Source organism: Engraulis encrasicolus, chromosome 8 (genome assembly GCF_034702125.1).
Source record: "Engraulis encrasicolus isolate BLACKSEA-1 chromosome 8, IST_EnEncr_1.0, whole genome shotgun sequence".
Taxonomy (NCBI): Eukaryota; Metazoa; Chordata; class Actinopteri; order Clupeiformes; family Engraulidae; genus Engraulis; species Engraulis encrasicolus.
Genome location: NC_085864.1, coordinates 24,014,631 through 24,042,048, shown reverse-complemented (window position 1 = coordinate 24,042,048; position 27,418 = coordinate 24,014,631). Strand labels below are relative to the sequence as shown.

At 44.6% G+C, this 27,418-nt stretch overlaps 2 protein-coding genes across 4 annotated transcripts in view; one reads left to right on the top strand and one right to left on the bottom strand.

Annotated features, from left to right (window-relative positions):
- Positions 1-25,499, bottom strand: part of LOC134454315 (V-set and immunoglobulin domain-containing protein 10-like 2) — a 26,142-nt gene extending 643 nt beyond the window's left edge. Inside the window, exons 1-2 of one of the 3 annotated variants that reach the window (XM_063205260.1) lie at positions 25,246-25,499; positions 23,586-23,702 (exon numbers count right to left, since the gene is read on the bottom strand). In XM_063205260.1, the coding sequence (XP_063061330.1) occupies positions 23,586-23,601 (16 nt within the window). In that variant the 5' untranslated portion in view covers positions 23,602-23,702; positions 25,246-25,499. Of the gene's footprint in view, positions 1-9,026; positions 9,156-23,585; positions 23,703-24,470; positions 24,566-25,245 lie in introns of those variants that run through there. The other 2 variants (XM_063205259.1, XM_063205257.1) reach the window with 2 other exon arrangements.
- The window catches only part of bcl9l (bcl9 like), a 26,279-nt gene continuing 23,372 nt past the window's right edge, over positions 24,512-27,418 (top strand). The window contains exon 1 of the mRNA XM_063205248.1: positions 24,512-24,595. The gene's annotated coding sequence lies outside the window, so the exon portion shown is untranslated. The remainder of the gene's footprint in view (positions 24,596-27,418) is intronic.

The window sequence follows — 27,418 nt, the reverse complement described above, 5'->3', positions numbered from 1 at the left end:
AGATGGGAGTCCACAAATTGGAGAGAACCCCTACTCTCTACGTGTTGTATCACCTGTTCGGGTGATAAAAGTTAGCTCTTCTGAAACTGATTCAATGATTTGTGTCGTAAATGACAGGTGTTGTGTGGAGATCGGTTGATTCGTCCGTGATGACCTACCAATAACATACCGTATAGCGTAGCCCAAATGGCTTGGTACTGTAGCTCAGGGTATAGCTCACGCAGACATGGAACAGATTTGTGGCAGTGGATAAACTCTTATAAAGCCAGTACAGGTTGCCCACAGCTCAAAAGGCTTACAGTAATGAGAAGACATAACATTACCCACCTGTCTAGACCCAGCAAGTTTTCATTGTGAGGTTTTCATGGGTTTCAGCGAGGGCCTGGGGCAAGCATGCGCACACACGCACGCACGCACGCACGCACACATACACGCACACACGCATGCACACCTTTGCACGCATACACATGCACACACACACGCTCAGAGAGAGAGAGAGAGAGAGAGATGGAGAGAGAGAGACACACACACACATACTCACACACGCATGCATGCACGCTCGCACGCATGCACACACACACACACACACACACACACACACACCCTTGTGCAAATGCAACAGGTGGTTTAACTCTAAAACCGCACCTCATTAGGCTGTGGTGGAACCTCAGTACCTTGTGTGCCTTTCATTGGACTGGGCAACCCCCTGCTGGTTGGCCCACGGAGACGAGACTACACAATGCATTTGTGCAGTGTTGATTCAACACTAAGAGAGTAACAGTGATAGTGATAATAGTGTTGATCGATCCTAACTCTCTAAGTGTTGACATCACACTGAAGCAGGGGAGGAGCTATAGGGAGGGCGAGCAGGCATTTGCCCTTGGGCCCAGGGTATTCTACAAACCCCAACTCCATAGAAGTTGGGACACAAGGTAAATTGTGAATAATAACAAAATACTGCCATTTTCAAAACGTCTGATTCTTACATAAGATGGAGAATGGCACAAAGAAAACATATCAGCCATCAAAACTGACCAAAATTATTGTTTTGAGGAATATTCAAGAATATGTAAAAACAACACGTCTCAAAAGAGTTGGGACGGGGACAATGAAAGGCAGCAAATGCCATGGAAGACTAAAAACAAAGCAAAATATAACACTTAACAGTTGAATACATTAACTGATGAGATGATTTTATATTAAAAAAACTGCTAATTCCTATCTTGGACATGATTTCACCAGCTTAAATTGGAGGGTGCATTCCTTGTCATGTTTTGCAATGTTTTCCTTTCTGTAGTGCTTACAGCGTGACAGGTCTTGACCAAAAGCCTGCCATTTTATCACCTGTTGGTCCTTATGATGGAGTTAAACTATTAAAACATAGTAGAGAATGCAATTTGTCCTTACTATGTGGCAGTAATTGAAGATATCCCTTCAAAATACAATGCATGAGTGGCTTTTCATTTAAAACCCATTTATATCATTCAGCACTCTATTTAACTATACAGATGAGTGAGAATAACTTAACCAATGCACTACTGCACCCCCATGCCATCATGGAGGCTGACTTTTGAAGTTAGCACTAACACAAGTTGGATGGTCCATTTTCACTGTAGCACAGGATGTGCAAGACTATTATTTTCAAAAAGAATTCACTTCTACAACTTCTGCTGACTTCTGTATGTACAGGACAGTTTCCCATGTCTTCTGGGTCTATTTCAAGTGAGGTTGGGTGCTTAGGAGAATATTAAACCCCTTCATTATCTGGACACATTAAGCATTCTTAATATGGTCAATTTTCAATAGTTGTCATTCTTGGAGTGCTAGAGTGAGACTACAGCGGATATATATTTCATGATGTCATGAACCTATACAATGATTTTAAGGACAAAAATATGTCTTATATACATTGGATCATGATAAATCAAAGGGAATTTAAAAAAATGTATGTAATTACTATGGTAATTTTTCTCTCTGCATCTTTAATTCTGAGTGACTCAGGCTCTATGTGATGGTCTTATACCTGGACACTCACATTATCCCACAGTACAATTCATTTTGAAATGTTCTTCTTTGTTGTTTTATCTAATTTGGATGTTTATTACATCATTTGTAGTATTAATGGTGGGGGCCTTTTATTACCTTGTGTTGTGTTCTGACTTTGCATTGATTTACTTTATTACTTACTTACCCCACGCCACTAGGAGGCGTACCATACATACTGTAATGTACATCTGTACATGGGCATATAAATGTGGGATGACGTTGAAGTCTTGTCTGATGCTCAGTATGACGATAAAGAACACGCGTTGAAGTAGCTACGGTTTTGTCCTTCATTTCTTTACCTAATTCTATAGTAGTAAGTTAACCCTAGTATAGAACAAATTGGCGACGAGGATGGCGAGTACAGTGCCATTACCTGCGTTATTTTTGCCCTGCGCTGGACAACCTACAATTCCGTTCGAGATGTGGGCGAAAATGTTCCAGAACTACCTGCTAGCTATTCACGCGGAGGGGGACCAGTGGCCAGATACGAGGCTACGAGCACTCCTGCTACATTGCCTGGGGACGGAAGGACAGCGTGTGTTTTACACACTTGCAGATGCCGGTACAACCTACGAATCGGCGATGACAGCGCTGGGTACACACTTCAACCCTGCAACGAACATCGTGGTGGAGCGTCACAAGTTCAGACAGCGAAGCCAGAAGCCACACGAGTCCATGGCGGAATACGTTGCAGCCCTGCGCGAGCTTGCGACTACATGCGGTTTTGGAGGTAACATGGATGAAATGATTCGTGACCAGATAATTGAGCATGCAAGCTGTTCAAAAGTTAGGGAAAGACTTTTAGTGCAAAGCGATGCAACGTTGAATTTGGAGAAAACCCTGAAAATTGCAAACCAAGTGGAATCTGCAATCGGTTATGCACGAACGCTGGGTGCAGAACCTCGTGCACCTGTGCAAGCGGTGGCGGCGAAACCCCGCCATTTCAAGAACAAAGGGGGTAACCACGCCGGCGCTGCTAAAGCTACACCCAGCCAGGATCGACGATGCTGTTTCAGATGTGGATCGTCAGCACACATCGCAAATGCTCCGGATTGCCCTGCACTGAAAATCACCTGCCGTAAATGCAACAAAATTGGACATTTCGCGAAAGTGTGTAAGTCCTCTGATAAACCTGCAAAGAAAGTTAGTGTAGTGACTGTACTGGGGATTGATTCACCTCATGCTGCTGAGAAAATTACATGTGCAGTGACTGTAAATGCAAAGTCACACAGCCACCCAGTTGAATTAGTGGTGGATACGGGCGCTGCTGTGTCCATTATTACCGAATCCTTCTACAGGCAGCATTTTAGCGACGTGCCGCTGACTGAACCTGCCGTTAAACTAGTCTCCTACACCAAGTCAGACATCCCAGTGCTAGGCTGCTTATCAGCTACAGTGCAGCATGATTCTACTACAGCGCCAGCTAAGCTATACGTGGCGAAACAGACAGGTACCGCTGTCTTAGGGATGGACTTGTTCAGGGCACTTAAACTGTCAATAGTGGACAATGCCGTGCAATCACCTGCTGCTGCTCCGGTGACTGAGGTCACACAAGGCACGAGCATGACACTGGGCTTAGCCAAGAACTTTGTACATCAAGTGAAGGAGAAGGAGGGCAACGAAGCCGTCCGACCCAAGCAGCAAAAGCTGAGGAGACTTCCACTTTCCGTGAGACAGGCGGTCTCCGCGGAACTCGAGCGACTGCTGCAGCTGGACGTGATCGAGAGGATCGACGCTTCCCCATGGGTCTCCCCCATCGTAGTCACGCTGCGAAAAAACGGTGCGGTGAGACTGTGTGTGGATCTACGTGAGCCGAACAAGGCAATTGTGATGGACAGTTTCCCTTTGCCTCACATGGACGATATATTTTCAAACATGAGTGGGGCAACAGTGTTTTCCACCATTGATTTGGCAAACGCCTACCATCAAGTCCTCTTGGCTGAGGAGAGCCGAGACCTTACTGCATTCATAACTCATGAGGGACTGTTCAGATTCAAACGAGTGCCTTACGGACTCTGCTCAGCCCCAAGCGCATTCTGCAAAATGATGTCAATACTGCTGAAAGGGCTCGAGGGGGTGCAGTACTTCCTAGACGACGTCATCGTCTATGGCAAAAGCAAGGAGGAACACGACCGTAACCTCAAAAAGGTGCTCGCTGCGATCAGAGAGGCTGGCCTACAGCTCAACGACGAAAAATGCCAATTCAACAAATCCAGCCTGCGGTTCCTTGGGCACACCATCTCCGCCCAGGGCCTGCAGCCACTGTCCGAGCATGTCAGAGCCATCACGGAGGCTCCGGCACCAACGGATGCAACTACACTACGCTCATTCCTGGGGCTCACAGCGTGGTACCAAAAGTTCGTCTACAACTACGCCTCGCTTGTGGAGCCCATGCGCGCTTGCTTGCGCGAGGACACTTTTCGTTGGACTGAGGCAGCACAGGAAAGTTTCCAGGCGGTCAAGGGCCGCATAGTCAACAGTTCAGCACTCGCCGTGTTCGACCCGAGCTTGCCAACGTATAGTCCCCGGACGCATCGGACTACGGCTTGGGAGCGGTGCTGACCCAACTTCACCCGGACGGGACCGAACGCACCGTGGCATGTGCGTCACGTACCCTTTCCTCTGCTGAGCGCAAGTACTCCATCGTGGAAAAAGAGGCACTGGCCTGCGTGTGGTCAGTGGAAAAGTGGAGATCTTTTCTGTGGGGCACGAGATTCACGCTCCGCACAGACCACCAGGCGCTGACTACCCTGCTTGCAACCAAGGGCCTGGGCCGTGCAGGAATGCGCATTGCCCGTTGGTCTGCGAGACTGCTGTGCTTCACGTACGACATGGAATACCGCCCTGGCTCACAAAATCAGCCGGCAGACTGCTTTTCCCGTCTTCCTCTGCCAGCTGAGGAGGACACTGAATCAGTGACAGAGCCAGAGCTCGTTGCTCTGTTGGACACAGAGCTGAAAGCGCTCTCAATAGACCAGTTCATCGATGTATGCGAGGCTTGCCCCGAATTGACAGCTCTCCGAGAACAGATACACCGGGGCTGGCCGAAGAACCAAAAATCTCTGCCAAACGAACTGATACCATACTTCTCAGAGAGAAATGAACTTTCTGTACAGGACATGATCATTTACCGGGGTCCTCACCGCCGCATTGTGCCAGTGGCGTTGAGAGAACAGCTGCTGGGCCTAGCACACGAGACACACCAGGGCATCGTGCGCACAAAGCAGATGTTGCGGGACTTGTACTGGTGGCCCGGGATGGATGCGCGTGTGCAGGACAGCACGCGCAACTGCGAAGCTTGTCGGCTGAATGACAAAAGCGCCAAAACGCATGTTGCTCCTCTTCAGCCGGTGGCGCTGCCTGATGCCCCATGGCAGAAACTGGGCATCGATATCGTTGGGCCGTTCGAGTCTGCGACCTGGGACTGCCGCTACGCAGTCACTCTTGTGGATTACTTCACAAAATGGCCGGAGGTCGCTTTCACTTCTACAATCACCACTGCGTCAATCATCGACTTTCTATCTGCAGTCTTTGGCCGATTCGGAAACCCTACCGAATTGGTGAGCGATAACGGAACGCAGTTTACATCCAACGAGTTTGCCGAGTACCTTGCCGTGAGGGACATCAAACACCGCAAAGTATCCCTCTACTACCCTCAAGCGAACGGCGCCGTGGAGCGCTGGAACCGCGTTCTGAAAGAAACACTGCTGACTGCCGAACAGCTGAGAAGGCCCTGGAAGCCGTTCGTACAAGAATTCCTGCTCGCTTACCGTGCGACTCCTCATGGCACTACAGGCGTGTCACCCTACGAACTCATGTTCAACCGACCGATGCGCACCAAAGTCAACATTGGCCCTGCGCGTAAAAGCCAGACACTGCCGGAGGACCAACTTCGCAGCCGGGTGGCCGCGAAACAAGCCGCATCCAAAGCCTACACAGACAAGAAAAGGGGTGCACGAGTGCCGAGGATCAAGGAGGGGAGTCTAGTGCGGGTGAGGAAACCTTTTCATGTGAAAAAAGGACTGTCAAAGTTTCACACTCCTACACGCGTCATGCGTAAAGCTGGTTCGAGTGCTTTTGTGCTCGAGGACGGGCGCACTTGGAACGCAGCTCACCTTTCCCTGGTTCCGGAGGAGGACTCAGACAGGGAGACTGACACAGCATCAGAGACTTCCCCTGCACCTGTGTCTGAGCCTGCCCCGAAAGCTGAGACACCCCAACAACCGGCTGGTGGTGGGGTCGTGGAGAGACCAGTCGTGGAGAGACCAGTCATGGACAGACCGGTAAGAGCGAGAAAGGAGCCTGCTTGGCTTCAGGTGTATGAACATTAAACTGAAAAAAAGTGTAAACAATGGACTGATTGTTGCTTTAATGGACTGTTCCTGAGTGTTGCTCTAATGGACTGTTTCACAGTTGAAAAAAAATGGACTGTTTCACAGTTGAGAAAAATGGACTGATTAAATTGAAGAAGAAGAAAAAAAAAAAAAAAGATTGCTTGAGATTAAACTGGAAATGTATTGCTTATGTGAAAAAAAATACTTTGTTGTTACTTGATTAACTGATGTGATTCTGTGACTACTTAAAACTAATACTGCTAAGGTTGTTTGGTTAAAAAAATGTTATCTTGCATTTGCTGTTTGAATACTTGCCTGATATGATGTGGGATTGCTAATGAATCAGTTGACATGGTTATTAATGACTTAAGATAATTTTCTCGAAGATGGGTATGCTTCTTAAGAGAGGGGAAATATGTTGTGTTCAGACGTACTACAACTTCTGTTCTTGCTTTACAGGTATGTTTCTTAAGAGAGGGGAAATATGTTGTGTTCTGACTTTGCATTGATTTACTTTATTACTTACTTACCCCACGCCACTAGGAGGCGTACCATACATACTGTAATGTACATCTGTACATGGGCATATAAATGTGGGATGACGTTGAAGTCTTGTCTGATGCTCAGTATGACGATAAAGAACACGCGTTGAAGTAGCTACGGTTTTGTCCTTCATTTCTTTACCTAATTCTATAGTAGTAAGTTAACCCTAGTATAGAACACCTTGGCAGGCCATATGGGGGGCCCTATACGTGTTTTGCCCTGGGGCCCTGTGTGCCATTGTTCCGCCACTGCACTGAAAACACTAATTTACTGTGTATGCATCGAGCCACATGGGACACATCATGATACCCCTGGTTTGAAGCCGTGCCCACATTCATGTCTTTAATGGAAAACGTACTTTCTCTAATAAGAAAAACAAACATACGGACCACCACAAAGAAATGGCATTCTCCTTCTTTTTGTCCCTTGATGTTTGAAAAGCTTTAACAGAGCAGCTTGTACCTGACTGTGAACTGCGAATGGTTTGGCCTCCTACAACCTCCTACTGAGACAACAGAGGATACACTGACTAATTTCACCCGTTGAGACACAGCGTTATAAAGTTTGCTGTTACCAGAATGGCAATGACCAAGTCGCAGTGCATTACTAAAGGCTACTATGGTACTTAACTTTTCAATGGTTATTACAGCGCGCCACTGGGGATACGGTGTGCATTAAGGGACAAGAACAAACCAAAATGATTTATCTTGTCTATTATCTTTCCTTTGAAGCTATAAAAAAGAGTTAACCCATTTGCTCTGTACGTACAGTAATTCCTGAATCGGATGATGTTAAAGGACAACTGCACTAATTTGAACATTAAGCCACTTTTCTGAGTTGTCTGCAATGTTTGACATACATATTTGGACCTGCCCATAGACGGCCATTCTAAAGCCGGTTGAGACAAAATCCAAATTTGCCAAATAACGGAGACAGCCACAAACATCAAATAAACGGTGAGTGGGGTTCTAAAACATTGCAGACTCAGAAAAGGGGCTTAATGTTGAAAATAGTGCGGTTGACCTTTAATCTTCACCCAGTACAGGGCCATAATTTGCATTCGGGTTACTGGGTATTAATAACTCTGCTCTCAAATTAGCAAAACCTGAGGTCCACATTTTAAAAATAACCTCAATTAACAATCACGCAACACAGTTCAAATATAAACCAACTATTTTGGATTTGTCTAGACTGTAGTAACTGACCAGACGCTTAATACGCAGACCCATTTTGGACACAAAATATTTTCGTCTATTTTTTTTTTTTTTCATTTTGGTTGTTTTTTCCTCAAAAAACACATGTGAGGATCTCATCTTATAATGGCTTACCCGCCAGTTGAGCTGGAAGCAGGAAGAGCAGCAGGAGACAAAAGTATAGATGTATGTCCAGCGGCCCCACCATGGTGCCACAAACTCAAGGAAATCCTTTCTTTTTTGTGCTTTTAGAGACTGGCATTTGTAAACATAGCATCGTACATCTGATCGAGTACAGCTGGTATAGTACCTACTAGATGCTATGTCCGAATGTGCCCATGAATAATCAGTATGCGTGTAAAGTTCAATGCTATATTTCTCTTGACATTCTAATTCTGTGGGACGTTCAGGCGCCCCCAAGACATTTGGTGCCCTATGGCTAGGTGACCGCCTTGGCTGCCTATGCCTATCGTCGGCCCTCAATACACTAACTAATTTAAAAGAGCAAACCAAAATGATTTATCTTGCCTATTATCTTTCCCTTTGAAGTTAAAAAAAGAGTGAACCCATCTGCTCTGTACAGTAATTCCTGAGTGGTGTTAGGGGTTTGCATCACCCAGTACAGGGCCATCATTTTCATTCGGGTTACTGGGTATTAATAACTATGGTCTCAAATCAGCAAAACCTGAAGTCCATATTTTAAAAAAATAACCACAATTAACAATCACGCAACACAGTTTAAATATAAAGCAACTATTTTGGATTTGTCTAGACTGTAGCAACGGGCCAGACGCTTACAGTAACACGCAGACCCATTTTGGATACAAAATATTTGTGTCTATTTTTGTTGTTGTTTTTGTTGTTTTGTCTCAAAAAGCACATGTGAGGATCTCATCTTATAATGGCTTACCCGCCAGTTGAGCTGGAAGCAGGCAGACCAGCAGACAAAAGTATAGATGTCTGTCCAGCGGCCTCCCCATGGTGCCACAAACTCAAGGAAATCCTTAAAACAAACACAGAACAACATAAAGCATGCAAATCATCACTCTACAAAAGCAGCTTTTCCAGGCCAGAAACTCGAACAAAATACAAAACAGAGAGAGAGAGAGAGAGAGAGAGAGAGAGAGAGAGAGAGAGAGAGAGAGAGAGAGAGGGAGAGAGTTACTTACGGGAAACAAGCTGAAGACTTGTCAGTTTAAATTTGAATTTATATCAGTCCACAAAAACAAGTCTCCTGCTCTCTCGCTTTCCCTCTCTCTCTGCGCCTTCCTTTCGGTCTCTTATGCTTGTCAGTTTGTCATTTGGAAGCGAATTAGTAGATGGGCGAAGCAGAGAAGAGTGGCAAACTGATACCTCTATGTAATCCATTATTGATCAAGCTGGCCTGTTTGAATTTCCATCCACGTCTAAACATGACCTGTGGGCGTCTTGCATGGACACGATTGCAGGACAAGACTCCAATGCCACTTTTCCACTACCGTTTTTTCTGGTAGGCTCACAGCTCAACATAGCGCAACTCGGCCGCCACTTTTTGCTTTTCGAATAGGCACGACACAGCTCAATCGTAAAGCAAAAAGTGGCGTCCGAGTCGTGCTGTGTCGAGCTGAAGGCCTAACAGAAAACTGGCGGTGGAAAAGAGGCTCAAGTGTACCTTGGAGGGCCTGCCATCTACACGACTATAAAAAAAGCATGGGAAATTGCATTATCATCGATGGCCATTGTTGGGAGATTTTATGGCTCTCAAATGGAGGGGTTGTGTAACCACAAGGAAGAAGTCCAGGAAGGCCGTCCCTTCTCATTCAATTATTTATCATCCAACTTTCCTGGATCCTGTTCTCATAACTACACTTTTGACACAGAATCGCCATGGCAACCTAAGTAATATAAGAACACAATTGGAAGACAATTGCACAATTGAAAAGAGCAACAGTGACGCTCAGAAAACAAGTCGGTGCCTAGCGTTAAACTCTACCCACAAACCCACAGGCCCTCAGAGCCTATTGTTTCGCTGCCTACACATGTCACCGTAAGTGTAAGTGATTTGACTCTGCGATAATAATTACGCAAATAATTATCTGTATCGAGAAACCTATTGTAAGACCTGGCTAGACACGCTGACCGAATTCCTTTGTGGTGAAACGTAGCCCTTTTATTAAAGCAGGCTGACACGGCGCGCTCACTACCGCGTTCAAAGGCCAGACACATCTGTTTCAGCAGGAGAGGAGAGAGAGGAGAGAGGAGAGAGTTTGTTGAGTGGAGCGGTGTAGTGTGTTGAAGGAATAAAGGAAGGACTGGAAAATGTGAGTCGTTGAAAAACAAAGTGTTTTGTGACTGGGATGTGTTTGTGGGGGGTTGTGTTGTGAGGCGGGGTGAGATGGGGTATGGCGTGGTGGGGAGATAGGATTATAAGGACTGGGAATGTTAAAGGGAAGGCCGTATTAGTCCGGTATGTGCGTCTTATCTGGATGTTGTGAGTGGCTTTAAAAGCTTTCAGGTGCAGTGCCCTTTTGGCATGGACGCAGCAGGGCACACAGCTTGAGCCCTCCTCTTTCTCTTTCTCTCTGTCTTTCTCTGTCTCTCCCTCTCTCTTTCTCTCTCTCCATCTTTCTCTCTCTCTCTTTCTCTCTCTCTCTCTCTGCATGAGCTCTGGCAAGACATAAGAGAAGAAGAGAGAGGAGAAGAGAAGCCCCCCCCCATAACATGGTGGAGGGCGGGGTGGATAGACCTGCCATGTGTATCTAACTCATCCACCATTATAGTATACCCAAGAAGTCCTGGTGTAGCCCACATTTCAGGGGGTATGCATCCAGGGCCGTTCATAGCTTTGTCCGGGCCCAAGACAAAGTCATCTGAAAGGCCCACTGATATAAGCTGACTTGCGCCGTCCGGCTGCGTTCACCAACTACGTGTTCCATTTCAAATACCAGATGGCCGGAGTAAGGTAACCACTGATATATAATGAGGACCCAATTCTGATCCACCACCCCCCCCCCCCCCACCGGCCGTCCCTTCCTCTCCCTTGGGCCTTGGACAACTTAACCCTTTGTCTTCGCATATCAACTTTCCTGCATCATCATTGTATGGATTTACAGTGCTGTATGTGCACATGGAGACGGTGAATGAGAAGCAGGAGGCGAAGTTGCATGGCATTGTTTCTCATTAGCACCAAATGAAAATGACAGGTGTATAAACTAGAGACCAACATAACATATAATATCGAATGCCAAGAACATTCACGAGCCTCCGTAGGCCCAAGTTAATGAATGACCATGCACAACAATACTGCACGTATTCGATAAGTCACTGATACTGCACCGATAATTCACGTCGGGAATTAAAGAACAGGGCTGTTAGATATTAAGATCGATGAAAACCAAGCATAGCATCTGGCTATATAAGAGACAGGGTGAAATGAAAAACAGAAAAAAATCTGACACTGTAGTCTACCATTGGATCTTGCTACTGTACGTACATCAAGGAGAACAACATATTGTATTAAAGCAGTGTACTGTATGTATCATACCATAGTGTATACTAGGGGTGGGTATTGGCAAGGGATTCACGATTTGATGCTCATTACGATACACATGCTACTATGACGATGCATTGCGATACATGTATTATTGCGATATTAACTTCATTCATTTTCTTTTTTCACCTTTGTCAACATTATACAATAAAAATATAAATAAAAACTATGATGGTTTATACGAAGAATAGGTTGCAAAAGGCTAAGAGTAAAGTTTCAAAATAATAAGGATGATGATTTGAAGCTCGGAAGCACTATCACATTATATCATGTAGTTGTTTTTTGGACTAAAAGGTAACAGAACTTTGAAAGGACACGTCACGATACTGCACCACGATTCGATTCAATATCATCACAGCCCTACAGTATATATGTATACTGTACGTGTTCCTGTTTTTAATTCCACACGTTCCATTCATCCCACAGCTCCCTCCATGGCCCCTTGGGGATTTGGGTCCACATTGACTTCCTCAGAACTCCTGCCATGCCATCACTCCAGACAGGGCTGGGCTGGAGTGATAAGGCAGGCCCGGCATTTTCAGTCAAGACCTGTCCGGTCCACCAGGCATTGAGAGACACAATGAAGCCTGTGACAACAATTTTTCATAATCTAATACAGTACAAGCTATTTTGACCTCAACAGCCAAAATTAATATTGAAATCTGACTCTGAGAGGTCAGCTGTAGAGGTTTGAGGACTGATACTACTGCACTGAGGGGAGGACCAGGCCAAAATCATCAACAGTCCACCAGGCAAATGCCCTGCATGCCTCATGACCAATCCAGTCATCACTCCAGATCCCCTGGAACAGAACAGATGTTTGGAGTTGGCCTTGGGAGATCAATAGATGTGAGTGGGGTAGAGTAGAGAATACGATAAATGTCTGCCTCTGATGCAAAAAAAGATAAAACCCTTAAGGCAGATACTCTCTGCTCTCTGCAAATGGAACTGAAGGCAGATACTCTCTGCTCTCTGCAAATGGAACTGTAGGCTGGATTATACATGCAGTTACATACCCAGTGCCCCTGGCCCTGAAACACTTATAGGCCTCTCTTCATCAAACACGCCGACGCACACACACACGCATACACACAGACACATACACAGACACAGACACACACGCACTCACTCACTCACACACACGCATACACACACACACACACACGCACACACACACACACACACACACACACACACACACACACACACACACACACACACACACACACACACACACACACGCACGCACGCACGCACGCACGCACGCACGCACGCACACACACATGCACACACGCACACACATGCACACGCACGCGCACACACACACACATGCGCACACACACATGCACACACGCACGCACACCACACATGCACACGCACGCGCACACACACACACACATGCGCACACACACATGCACACACGCACGCACACACACATGCACACACGCGCACCTACACACACACACAGATGTGCTGCAGTTGGCTGTAGGTAGTAACACAGTTCAGGTATCATGCTTCTCCTGTGACCCTTGAAGAAGCAGAGGAGCTTTGGAGGAGCTGGGGCAGAGACTGTTAACAGGACACAGAGTGTAACTCAACACATGGTTTGTGTATCTGCTACCTTGCCAAGTACTCATATCAACCTGTAGGGATTTTTGTTGTATTTTTTTTACCATTAATACCTTAATCTCCCCCTGGGATACAATGGCACTCTACTCTACTCTCTCTACTCTACATAATTAATCATGTGTGAACATGGACAGTCCATGAATCAACTATGCCATTGTCAACCATCAATAAATAACACAGAAAGCCAGCGTTGTCCTATCAGCTGTTGCCTATGATGACAAAATTAACCTTATGTGAACCATGAAGTGGAAGAATAGTAGACAGTGTCAACACATTAAGCTTTGTGGTCTATAGCTCTAGCTGTTGCTAATGATATGTGAAAATGAACATACCGTGAATTAACCATATCTTAGCCATCAGTACAACAGAAGACGGTGTGAACACATTGAACTTTGTCGAGTATACTGTAGCTATTGCTAATGTGGTGAGCATCTCAGGTTCATGTCAGGGAATGTGGTGTGTGTGTGTGTGTGTGTGTGTGTGTGTGTGTGTGTGTGTGTGTGTGTGTGTGTGTGTGTGTGTGTGTGTGTGTGTGTGTGTGTGTGTGTGTGTGTGTGTGTGTGTGTGTGTGTGTGTGTGTGTGAACTGAACTCCCAGACAAGCTAACCTAGAAAGAGCCAGATGGGGATTGGGCTTTAAGCACCACTGAGGCCTTCTGCAAACAACATGTGGAAGGACTTTAGGATCTAATGTAGCACGGAGTGTTTATGTGCTGTGCACTGACGGCTGCGCTGTCCGTCAGAGTGTGACTGGCTGGCTTGGCTTGGCTTGGCCAGGTTCTACTGCACTAGGGATGTAAAATAATAATTCATATGTATCGATGCATCGATCCTACCCTACGGCCGCTGATCGAATCGAATCGTTTCGTGGGGCATTCTTTTTTTAAAGATATTCTTTTGGTCTTTTAGACTTTATTATTGACAGGACAGCATGTGAGAGTGACAGCAAATGTCCGGGAGAGAGAGAGACGGCGAAGGGCCAGCAAAGGACCCGAGCCGAAATCGAACAGCGGTCGGCTGCCTAATAGACGAGTGTCCTACCATTAAGCCACGGTAGGGCCTCGTGGGACATTCTTAAGTATCAAAAATAATCAAATCGTTGCCCCCTGCTCAGTACCTTAGCTGGAAATTGTGCAACTTAATAGAAGTGGAGAGGCAATTGGGGAAAAAATGAATCGAATTGAATCGTATTGTATTGTGGGGCATTCGTAGCCCCTCCTGTGGCACGCTGTAATAGACATTGAAAGTTAACTACTATAGTACTATACTACTTTGACAATGCATGGGGCCTTTAGTAATACATTACAACTTGGTCATTGCCATTCTGGTCACAGCTAATTTATAATGCCTTGTCTTAAGAGGTTAATTATCGAAAATAATCGAATTGCTGCCTTAAGAAATCGATATTGAATCATATCATGAAGGCTGTGATATACACCCCTATACAGAACTACAGTCTACTCCCAACAGCCGGTGGGATAAACCAAAGCGAAACGCCCACCACTTCGACCTAAAGCCAAGAAAGCATGTCTTCCCACCTCCTGTCCTAGCCTAGTTTCTAAAGGACCTGCCTGCTCACACTGCCTTGCTCATGAGTACGCGGATAGAAGAATGAATCAGATGGAAGAGGGTGTGTTCTATTGCCAATGGGTGGGCAGCTATGACCTAATGATCAGGGGATTGGTCTGAAAATCAGAGGGCTGCAGGTTCGAATCCTATATTGTCCATATGGCTAATAATGCCCTTGAGCAAGGCACCTAACTCCATATTGTTCCAGGGATTGTAACCCAATACCCTCTACCTGACTATTCAACATTCAACACTTAGAGAGTTGATTTAACACCCTCTAGTCTAGAGTGTATATGGTCCCAGAGTACTCTAATAGTGTTGAATTAACACTGTATTTTGTTTACTGTGTCGGCTGCTTTGAACAAAAGCGTTAGATGAGTGTTTTGAAATGTAATGGCCATAGATGAGGTAGTCTCCTCATGCCTTGATGTTTTTCACAGTTAGTCGTGGGTGTGAGAGAGAGGGCAACCTCAGTAGCTTAAAAAAAGAAACTGTGATCTTAGGAATAAATTACTTCCATCACCAAACACAGCAGGGCAGATAGCGTTATTTCTGTCCCGGTGGTATCCAGTGTAGAAAATTACCTACGAGCCGGGAAATCACATCAAATGTCTGCTGCACAATCAGTGGGAAGTGACTTTTGTGGCTTCCTTATTTGGTTAAAATGTTTTGGTGGTAAAAGGACAAGGGAGGAATACATGTTTTTTTCCCTCCTTGATTTTCCGTAACTCATTTTGTCGCATCCTTATCTAACCTTTTTTACAGTCATTTCCCTCTCTTCTTCTGAAGTGACATGGGTTTTTTTGTTGTTGGTCTCATGACCATTATGTGAAATTAAGACCAACAATCTGGCCATTCTGGGCTCCCCTGATTCCATAGATAATCACTGTCGTGGGGATAATGAACGAGCCATTAGGCCTTAATCGAGAATCTGCTAGCAATCTTCGGCCGGCTTCAAAAAGATCACCATGGTATGGCCGTCTCTCTCATCAGCCAGCTGTTCAGTGATGATGTCTCTGGCGCAGGACTGTAAAAGAGGAGACAAACACCACCTTCACTAGCTGAACAGACATATAAACATCTTCAGTTAGCCTTTGTTGTACTGTCCCTGACACATTCATTGGGTACAGTTTAACCAAGTACTGAACCTATGTGCTGTAACAGCATGTAACATGTACTTTTACTAGTTAGTTAGAAACTGTGTTGTCCCCAATGGGGACATTTTGAGGTTAACACCAGGCAAGTTGTATTGCCTATGAAATTATAAAACAAAGATTTAACACATTACATTATACATTTACCCAGATATAACATGTTGGGTTGTTGGTATTTTCTCTACAACATACACTGTAAAATTAAGTGCTACCCCATCTCCTTCGGCCAGTTTGTACTTGTTTCTTCCCTAAACTGGGTGAGGGCAGATTGTGTACTAAAAATAATATCAAAAGTAGGGCAGCACTGAAAATGACATACAGATATATAATCATGGAAATAATGCAACATAACCAACACCCAATGATGCGTCTCACTTCTACATCACTGTTTCCCTCATGCATGGGTTTGACTGGGTGGCGTGTGTCCAAAACCACCCAGACCACCAAAATCACTCTAAGACTTTTTAACTGCTCTACTCAATTGTGTTGCAGAGAGTTCAGTAATGTTCTAACCAGGAGAGAAAATTTGTGAATGAAATCCTTCTCAATGCTTTGCAGATTTCTTTTGTTTTTAAAAGGGGCTTGTTAAGATGCACATCAAAAGGCCTGCGCTGAACTGTGTAGTATATCAGCACACTGTGCAACCGCCGTGCAACAACGGGCCAACATCCTGCAGTCCAATCCTGACACTATTTAAAACATTTGCAAGAATAATGTTTCCCCAACACTTACGAGCGTAAACAAAACAAACAACAGAAGTTGCAATCACAATGATTTTCAGGAATCCACTGACAAGCAGAGCAGGCGCGCTGCAGCGCACACAGCCAAAAAACACCGAACACAGTAAACAAATCTCGACTCTTTCCGCAGAGCTCATTCAGGCCGACAATCTTAGCTCCTCCTGTGCTCTGCTCCAGTCCGACCAGAAACCAAACCAGAATCGCCCTCGCTCTCTCTTTGTGGCCTTCATTCTTGAATTCGGGCCTCATGGCTTTTTCTTGAAGGCAAAGACATTATAGCATTACAGTTTTTTGAAAAACAAACTTGAACCCTGGTGCGGCTCGGCATCTGGAAGCAGTAGAGGCCATGTCTGAGAGATAAAAACGATATGAATCGCTTCTGGCAACTTAAATGGCCAGGCTGGGATCAATTACAGACAGAGAGGGAGAGGGAGAAGGAGAGAGAGAGAGAGAGAGCATTTTGGAAGTTAAGGGGAGATGCAGAGAAACGTGGGGGGCAGAGCAGAGGGTGGGAGGAGGAGGGTGGGTTCATACAAAGAGAAGTGCGGTATGGAGAAGAAGACGCTAAACACACACAATGGTAAACAGTATCTGTCTGTTTCAATGGTGAGTACTCTCTCTCTCTCTCTCTCTCTCTCTCTCTCTCTCTCTCTCTCTGTGTGTGTGTGTGTGTGTGTGTGTGTGTGTGTGTGTGTGTGTGTGTGTGTGTGTGTGTGTGTGTGTGTGTGTGTGTGTGTGTGTGTGTGTGTGTGTGTGTGTGTGTGTGTGTGTGTGTGTGTGTGTGTGCGCGCGTGTTTGTATGTGGGCGCGTGCATGTGTGTGCGTGTGTGTGCATGTTTGTATGTGGGCGCTTGCATGTGTGTGCGTGTGTGTGCGCGTGGGTGCGTGCGTTTGTGTGTTTGTACTGTATGTGTTTGTGGCTTGGTTATGGTCAAACGTGGCAGTGGTTGAGTTAGTTCCATACTTGCTCTGCCCTTCCTGAAGTATGTCTGATGGCTACAGTAGATGAGGGAGGCCACTACTGCTGCCAGGCTCTCTGGAGAGCACTCCCTACATTTCGGCAGTACATTAAATTAACATTGGATTCATAATATATCAACTGTTTGTAGCATATAACAAACATACTACTTTAGAAACATGATCGCACGAAAACACACACTCATGCACATGCATGATGAGAACACTTTTTAGATGATGCTGCCAACTTGATTTCTTTTTAACATGGTCACAGTCAGACACAAACTGTTATCCACAAACAACATTTAGGAGTCTGCCAAATCATTGCAGTGCAGTAACATAAATAAGAGAAAGGAGTTGAGCAAAAAAGCATATAGTGAAATGGTGAAGGGAGAGCACACATCACACAGTCTCTCTCTCTCTCTCTCTCTCTCTCTCTCTCTCTCTCTCTCTCTCTCTCACACACACACACACACATTCATACACACATACAGAGAGAGAGATAGAGAGAGAGAGAGAGAGAGAGAGAGAGAGAGAGAGAGAGAGAGAGAGAGAGAGAGAGAGAGAGAGAGAAAGAAAGAAAGAAACAGAGAGAGAGACAGAGAGAGACAAAGGAACATAATGAAATCCAGATTGCTTGGTGTGATGTGTTTTTGTTCCAGAGATTCAAAAGCATAGCACATTGCTGTGACTTTGTTCATGAGAATCCTGTTTTTCAGCCAACGTATGAAGACAATCTCTGCACTCGTTGGATGCGCTTATCTGCACTATATTTCACAAGCCGACAAGTTGTTGTATTCCGGCTTCAATCTCAGGGATGGAGAACGTCTGCTTTTTTTCATCTTTGCAGGCTGCAATTTATTTATTTATTTATTATTATGCAGTTGAAATAAACCAGCAATTACGTTTCCTCTGTGATAAAATTGAGCCAGACTTTGAAAATCACTTTCATGTAGGCATAACTTTGTTGTAGCTGTATCGGTTGCACTTCAGCGTCAGACTGAGGCATGACAAACTTTAGGATGCTGCCACCTGCTGGTGTTTTTGTGCACTGGCATGTGTTTGAAACATACCATATGCTGCTATCTTTTTGCATGTCCTTCCAATTCAAAACAAAACAAGCCAACACAAATCCTAGAAGAGTTTTGCAGCTCATATATCATATTAAGAGAATGTCATTAGGAATAGGTTTGTGAATATTAAGTGTAGTATTATGACCATCATTAACTCCCTACAAAGACATACACATAAATGTGGGGTGGAGCTGTATAGTATAAATACCTTTTTTCAGTGGGAATAATCCATAAAATAGATGCTATAATAGAGGTTTATGCCTACTACAATCCCTGCTGGAGGAATATCAGAGGGATCAGCAAGTAATTCCACCAGAAGTAGGCCTAGAAAATAAGGTCTACTCTGGCATATTCTGTACACTTCAGTAAATGTATGGTTGCAGATTTACTAATGATCACATTGATAATATTAAACATATTCTGACATGCACTTGCAACTGGGCCTTTGTCTCTTGTCACTGGAAGTGTTTGGGAGCGCGGTCGGGCAGGCTAAGTTGACTTTCATATTACCAACACAACAGTAGGGACATTGTCTCCATGGAAACGTCTTGGTTGCCAGGTAACCATCTCATCATCTGTGGCAGAGTCTGAAAAGCACAACTAATGATGGGAGTCCTGCAGTTCTGTATAAAACACATCCTTGTGTGCACTACAAGAGATGGGAGTAGCCCAACAGGGCCAGTTCAAATGAAGGAGAGGATTTAGAGGAATGTGGAAGTTGAAGAAAAGGTTGATGGTAGGCCTTCAGTTTGTTAAACATGGGGTCGTACTTAATTTTACTATGCCTGTGGCATTGATTAGGTGGGCCTGCGGTTGAACAAAGTATGTAACGCCACATATAACATCACATACAAAGTACTTGCACTACAGAGTTAAGGTTAGTTGTGTGCAGACTACATAAAATTACATACTTCTACAAGGATTCACAAAAAGTAAAATAAAGTGTTATCGAGGGAGGTCAGTTATTATATTCTTTTGGATGCATTCCACATAAAAGAATACCCTCTACGGTAGAAGTTAATTTATATTTTCCAAATAAATAACAAAATATGTTGCTGTTTTAACAAAGCCGCAGTGATATTACCGCAGCATAGCCATGGAAATCCAAATGAAATTTTAATACAGAACATGCAGTGCAGCCCCAGTGGTTCACATAAATAAATAGAACGGGATAAAGGTTATTTCATTGACTCATGTCAAAAAAAGCACAACAGTGTACAGGAAAAAAGATGAATTAAGGGAGAAAAGCCTTAATCCTAATTCATTGCAAACAGACACAAGCTACTGATTCACAATTTATTGCCTTTCTGTAATCAGGCCCATTTGGGGGAAACAAAAGCTTTGTAAACTTTGCATTGGCAGCCATACCGACATTACAGCAGTGAGTTTGTTTTGGTATGATGTAACAAGTTTTGCACACACAATTGGGAGGATTTGCAGATAAGGTCTGTGGACGCAGTACAGCAATTTTCAGCACAAAGATGTTTCATTGAGATCAGGTTCTGACTCAAGTGCGTACTCAAGGACATAAAGAGTCCCTTCATTCAGGGGTGTTATGGCGCAGCACGCTAATACATGTACCTTAAATGGGCAACATTGGGGACCCAGGATTGAGGCCACCCTGGGTAATTGTCCATTCCTTGCCCCTTCTTCTCTCCCCCCATCACTACTTCCTTGTCTTTCTCTGACCTGTCCAATCTTAATAAAGGCAAAAGGCCCATAAAAACATCAATATATATTTTTAAGAAGAGTCCCTTTCCTCATGTATTTAGCCTGGGCACCCCCTTCCAAGTGACAACACCTTTGCCATTTTTTTTCTCCTCACAGAGCTACCTCTATTGGCTGTGGGTTACATTGTTAAGTCATTGTCCTGTTTGAAGGTGAATCTTAACCCTTTCAGACAGAGCCTCTGTAATAGGCCTAACCTTATTGTCACCAAAAGAGTAATGATCATGTCTTCATGTCATTGTCATGCTGTTATGACATACGTAGTGTGTCAAGTTTGTCAAGCTTTTTTTCAGAAAACCGAAAAACTGAGTAGGATTATCTGCAACCCCATATGCATACTGTAAAAGAACCCTTTTTCAGAGAACCTGTGGACTCTCTATGATTTTGACCTCTGACACAGTGCACTTTACTTTAGCCTGGCCTCTGTCCTTTCCCCGTCCCTGACACCATAAAATAATCTGATAACCCTGGAGCATCGCGTGACCATCGTTATGTCATTAAGTCGACATTGAATTGCTCCTGGTGCAGGTAATATTCACCACAGACATGATGTAAAATACATGCCACACAGTTACATACATGTCCGAAGTCTGAGTACTGTTGTGTGTTATTTGGCTGACTCCAAGAAGAGTCTCAGGGTCGGCTTCTTATTTGGACAGTATTTAAGAAAACTCTTATCAGGCTCCTTTGGGGCAACAAAACTGTTTGGATACTGGTGGATAAAGGTAATATTCACAACAGTACTCCAGACATTATATGCAGAAGTTATGCCAAGTAGTTACAGTGTATCCTAGCAACATGAGACAGGCAACAGTGTTGTTTGGTATTGTGTCCTAAATAACTCTGGGTCACCGTGGTGAATTTTTTGCTGACTCCGACCAGACTTTTATTGTGTCTCGGCCCGGTTTCTTATTTGGACAGTTTTCCCACAAAAAGTTAGGCTAGCTAAACAGGGGTACAGAACAGGGGTAGTGTTGCAGTAATGGCTGTCCTCCTTCTGAACGTTTCCCTCTCCCCCCCCCCCCATCTCGGTAAATGATCTTTGGAGGTCATCCAGCCAGAGTAACTAGACGTCCTGGTCACCTCTCTCCTCTTAAAAGGCCCAGTCAGGGCCGCTGACAGCTTTGGCTGGGCCCGGGACAAAGTCATCTGAAAGGGCCCCCTCACCCAATACATGCAATGTAGGCCTGGGACAACTGACCCCTTTGCCCCCTCCCTTGTGAGCTTCCCTGGACCCAGTCAATTGTCTCCCCCCACATTTGCTTAACTTGGCTCAGCCAGGCACCCAGCGCTAGAAGGGGTCCTGTACTGGTCGTTCCAGACCTCATCCATTTCAAGAATTATGGAAGGTTACTGTGCTTCTGGGAAGCCTCAAATGCCACAGAATTATTAAGAGAGCGTGCAGCCATGATACAATCTCATCTTCCAGCTAAGCAGAGACTTCCTCTGTCATGGTGAGTATGGTTCCCACAGCATAACATGCACCTTACCAGTGGCGGAACAATTTTACACAGGGCCCTAGGGCGAAACACTTGTCGGGCCCCATATATGACCTGACAAGATCACAATTGGGCCCCCACCACCAATCCAAGAGTGCAAGAGTGCCCTGGGCCCAGGGGCAAATGCCCTGCTATCCCTCCCTATAGCTCCGGCCCTGCACCTTACTGTATAAAGACAGGCGTGTGCCTTTCCCAACTGTGTTTAATTACTGTAAGTCAACACACTCCAATTAGATTTTAATAAAAAAACACGCAGTGAAAAAAGGGCAATGGAAAATGTCAACTGTGTTATCGACAGGACCGCTGACAGCTTTACCCTGGGACCAGGACAAAATCTGACAGGGCCACCCATCCAATGTAATGAAGTCCCAATTCTGGGCCTCCTCTCTCCCTGGGCCCAGGACAACTGACCTGTGTATCTTCACAACCCCCACTGTCTTTTCTGGTTACAGATAGTGAACATCCTGCCTAATAACTGTCTCCATTACAGTAGTCTGCTTTCAGCAGGAGAGAGCCTTTTCCCCCTGCCCACCCTCCTGGACCTGAACACTGCAAGGCCCAGTAGGTGAGGGGTACCAGGGCTGGGGGGATATAGGGGCCGGGCACTTTTGGCTTAGTTAACGGCACAGAAATGACTTACCTGTGGGGCCCACACCCTCGTGGGCCCCTATTGTCAGAGATGGTTTTATTTCTACATTTCTGAAAATAGGGGCCCAAGAGGGTGCAGGGTACCGGGAAATGCCCGCTGTGCCAGATGGCCAGTCCAGTCCTGGTGAGGGGTGCAAAAGATGGCCCTCAGCCTGCACATATTGTTTTTGAACTCTTCCCAATCTGGCATATGCACAGCAGCAGCAAGAGCCACTGCCACTACTTCACTAAACTGCTGAGTTGGGTGCAAACTGGTGCATCCCTTCCCACTTTTCTATTCTGTTGCATTGTTTTCTGCACTGCCATTTATTACAGTCACATTATCTGTCTTGCACATTGCACCGCAATTTATCCTCTCCCAGAATCACATTCTAGGCGTGTACTGTGCTGAGTATATTACTGAAATAGAGAAAGCAATATCCATACACTGAAGAGCTCACGCCATGTGATTTGTTTGATAAAGTTGCGCAGCATTTTTACCAAGCATAAGGTCGTTGTCAGGGGCAGTTATCTTCTGCCGCGGTGCATCATTTACACAGGTTTGAGTGTTACTTTTTTCTATCAAATGCCTAAAAGTTGGATGTACCATGTAAATCAACCTCTCCTGCAGTTAAAATACTTGGCTACAACCTCTGTACACATTCCTAAATAACGCAACAATAAATCATATCTGAGCAATGTCTATGTAAATTATTCCGTTTTGTGAAGCATTCATATTATTCATCATTGCCATTTTGTTTCATTTTGGATTATATCTAATTCTTCTTTTGTTTTTGTGAAGACTGTAAGGGCATGCATACAAGGGATATATAGGTCGATTTAGGTCTTTAGATGCCAGAAGCATTTCTGATTTTGCTTTCTATTATTTTTGCTTTCTTTTATTAGTTATTTTCATATCTTCAAAGCATAGCATAAACATGTGCCATATTCCAAGAGCATCGTACCATTGTGTCTGAGCATACTGTAGGTGACCTTGTCCTGTGGCGGTGGGGTTGCCTGTGATGCTCTCTGTGGGGTAGGTCGTAGCTACCCTGCACAGCTCCACCAGAGGGAGTACTCACCTGGAAAAAAATGAAAAAGGATGCTCACAAAAGTGTCTGAAGATCCATACTATGGTAAACTGTTCTGGCTAAGGAAGCATGCTTTCTCGGTCAAGACCAGACAAGATCTGTGGTAATGTCTTTTAAATGAATTTACTTGTCAGAAAATCTTACACATGCACACAACTACAGGCACAACTATTTTTCTCCCCATCAAATTAGTATTCAGAATGCATTCCGAAGTTGAATCTCCATCATTATCACAATCAGCTTCATAACATCAAGTGTGCCATGATATAGCCCATTTGCTGTTAAATTTGTTGATAAATAATAACAAAAACAACAATAACAATAATAATAATAATAATACTACTACTACTACTACTACTACTACTACTACTACTAATAATAATAATAATAATAATGATAGGGTTGGTCCAATGATATAATTGGCCAGTGCGCAATGAATGTTAGACTAACCAGTATTTATTTTCAGTAAATGACAACAGCCTAAAAGTGTCAATGAAATAGGGGTTACGTTTTGATTAACTGGAGTAGTCAGTGTGGGACAAAAAATGTGACCCGCCACAACAGTACTCAGTTGTGATAGCGACTATTCTCAGATCTGGCACCTATGGACAGTGTTATGCAGTGTCTGTCTCCCCCCCTCTCCAAGTCATTGTCCAGTATCTTCTCAAGGTCTTGCATCCTGTGCAGATCAAAGGCAGACAAAGCTAATCAGTCTTTCCATGAGCGTCCGAACTCGACAACGTGGAAATTCAACGTTACCTGGCATTTGATTGTAGCCGAGGGGATATTGCGCAGTGGCAGCAATGAAAGCAGTGGCGGCCACTTCAGGTGATGTCGGTTTGCCGTCATTCTTGACAACGGCCTCTTACAGACAGCGGAACGGGGTAGGAAATTTATAGTCACACATATGACCACATGTTATTACACGCCTGTGCTACTTTTATTAGTTTTAGGATCCGCGTAATTGAACGCCACACTGTTTGGAAATAAATATCGGCTGAAGTTGGGACGCACAGAGCCAGATCATGTGCAGATGTGTAACCCAATTGACTAGCAAGACTGTAGCAACGTCAGCCACCGTAGCCTTCAGCTAGCAAACTGTCGTTAGCTTTTGGAGCTTGAGCTTAGCTAATCAGAAAGAAGATTGTCGTACCAGGCCACGCGCCATGTGACTTGGTGTTCAAATGTTCGCGTCCTTTACGCAGCTGTATTTATATAATTGTACTCGTATTAGGATGCTGTCATCTGTCATATAGGTCACATAACGCACGCAAGTGGGTGTCCTTCACTCGCTTGCATGCCGACCTGTTTGCTTGGCCACTCTGTCAGGCACTTCAAGAATTTGGTCTGGGGATACGCTGGCTGCTGTCAGCTAACTTAGCCGGACAGCTAATTCAACGCAGCATGCATTGAGCTTTAATGGAAAGGCTGGGTGGAATGCGATGTACATCAGTAGTAACTACTCAGTGCAACTGTTGCCATTGAGGAAAAAAGCCTGCGCGCACTTGTTACTCTAACCGCTGGTGTCACTAACCTCATGTCAACTTACAGACGTAACACGCAACCGTCTGCCAAGGCACTTAACTGAAAAACATGTTCCATTTCTTTCGTCACCACTTCACACTGTGAACGTAATGAGATGGTATCTAGCCCAGTCCTTCCGTAGTAACAGTGTAACAAATGAGAACATTTTGGAATGCACAGCTTCCGAAATCAACTATTCCAGTTATTCCAGTTCCAGTTCAATCACTCGTGAATATTATTATAAGTGATGCCTATGATGATGATATGATGATGCCTTATTTCAAGCACACTAAAATACATTGTAAAAGTTCTTACATCAAAGCCTGGCCTTTGACCTTGACATAGCTTGTTCTGAATTCTGATCATATTGTAGTATATGGTTACATTTCCCATATCTGAAATGGAATCATGTATTGCACTTTTGTTCAATCTGCTCAATCATGCTCACTCATTGTGTCATTTCCCCATCACCCTGCTGGTGTGGATAAGCGCAACATTTTTGAATAACCTACCGGGCTGTTCCTACTACACCCACTCCTGAATGGGAGCCATGCACAAGAGGAGACAGGCACTGTAAAGAGCTGTCAAAATCCCTTTGCTTGTTACTCTGTCACAGTTCCATCCATGTCATTGATGACACACTTGGGCAGTCAGTCTTTAATTGCTTGTTTTCTCTGTCTATCGAGTTATACTGAAGGCAATAATATTGCCCAAGTCTGCCCCATTAGGATGTGAGATCCTGGCAGGCTATTTATAGCGCGAGACATGGTTTGCAGGGTGGTGTGCAACTTGATCTGAATTGTCTTTGGGGTAGTGAGGACCCACTGTATGTCCTTCCGTGCACACCAGAGCAATTGCTTCTCAATCCAGACCCACTGTCTGTACATTCAAAGCTGTTGACAGGTGTACTGCATTCAAATAGGCAATTTTTATGTTTCCTGTCAGATGTAGTATGTGATAGGCTAGTGGTCATTAAGTGTTTTGAGTTACACGCAGGATAACCATAGGCAAGTGTGTTACGAATCATTGGGTTATGAGCTCTCAGAGCTGAGCATTGCAGAAGGCCTCCTACAACCCGTTTAATAAACTAAGGTTTTCCACTCTTGAACTCCTTGAAGTTTCACAACTGTGCTTTCACAACGTTGCCTCGCAAAATGTTCACCACTTGCAAGGATGTAAATAAGCATTTTCCACAGTTGCATTTCGTTCTAAAATGTAAAAGAAAAATCCCCTAGGTAGTGTGTTGCAAGGCCAAGCAAGCAAGCAGATTTGGCAGCGTTGATAAAGCGTGCGTTATCTGGGAAGGTGATCTGAGCGCTTTGGGGTGAGTTACAGGCAGCATGACTAAGCTGAGCTATAAAAGAATAATGTGATATTGAGAAGGTTTCCACCCAGCAGACTGGGCCTGACACTAAATTGTAGAGCGTAAGCATAGCCTGGTTAACACAAAACCAGACCAAAGACAAAAAGATTGGTGGTAAGAAGAAAGAAAAACATTGGGCTTTCTTTGATCGCAGATCATTTGTAGATTGGTGTAATGAAAACTGGATTAATATAATGAGAAGAAGAACCGTGTTCTTATTACAATTATGACAGCAGGAGCAGATTATGCTAATGATGATCTGTCATCCTGACAGCTCTGTGAAGAATTATCGTGCAAAAAAGCAATGTGGAGACGTTTTTTTTTGTCAAATAAAGATCTAATCCCTTAATTGGGTTCTTAGAATGCACAGACTCTCACACGTCAGCTCTCCTTTTCCAATCCACAATAAGAACAGGGTGGGTTGACATTGGGGATCATCCGAGGTAGAAAGATGAGAAATAACCTCAGCTAAGTCCTTTCACACTTCTAAAAGTTCTACATATTCCCATTAATATTTAACAGGATAAGGGAGCATTGCATTACTTTGCAGTCTGAGAAAAAAACATTAGCGTAACCTTTCTCTGTGCACTGGCTTGTTTCCTTAACTATCTAAGTTGTCTGGCCTCCTTTGACGTCACTCCTTTGCTCCAGTTGGCTGCATTCCCAGGAAATACCAGGAAAGATGTAACCCTTGATCCCCTGAGCATTCAGATTCACTGACTTCCTGGTTCATGACTCCCCAATACTCATGAACGGTCATCCGGGTACTTTGCTCTTAAATTTGCGTTACGCCCCTTTATGGGTGAAAACAAACCGAATG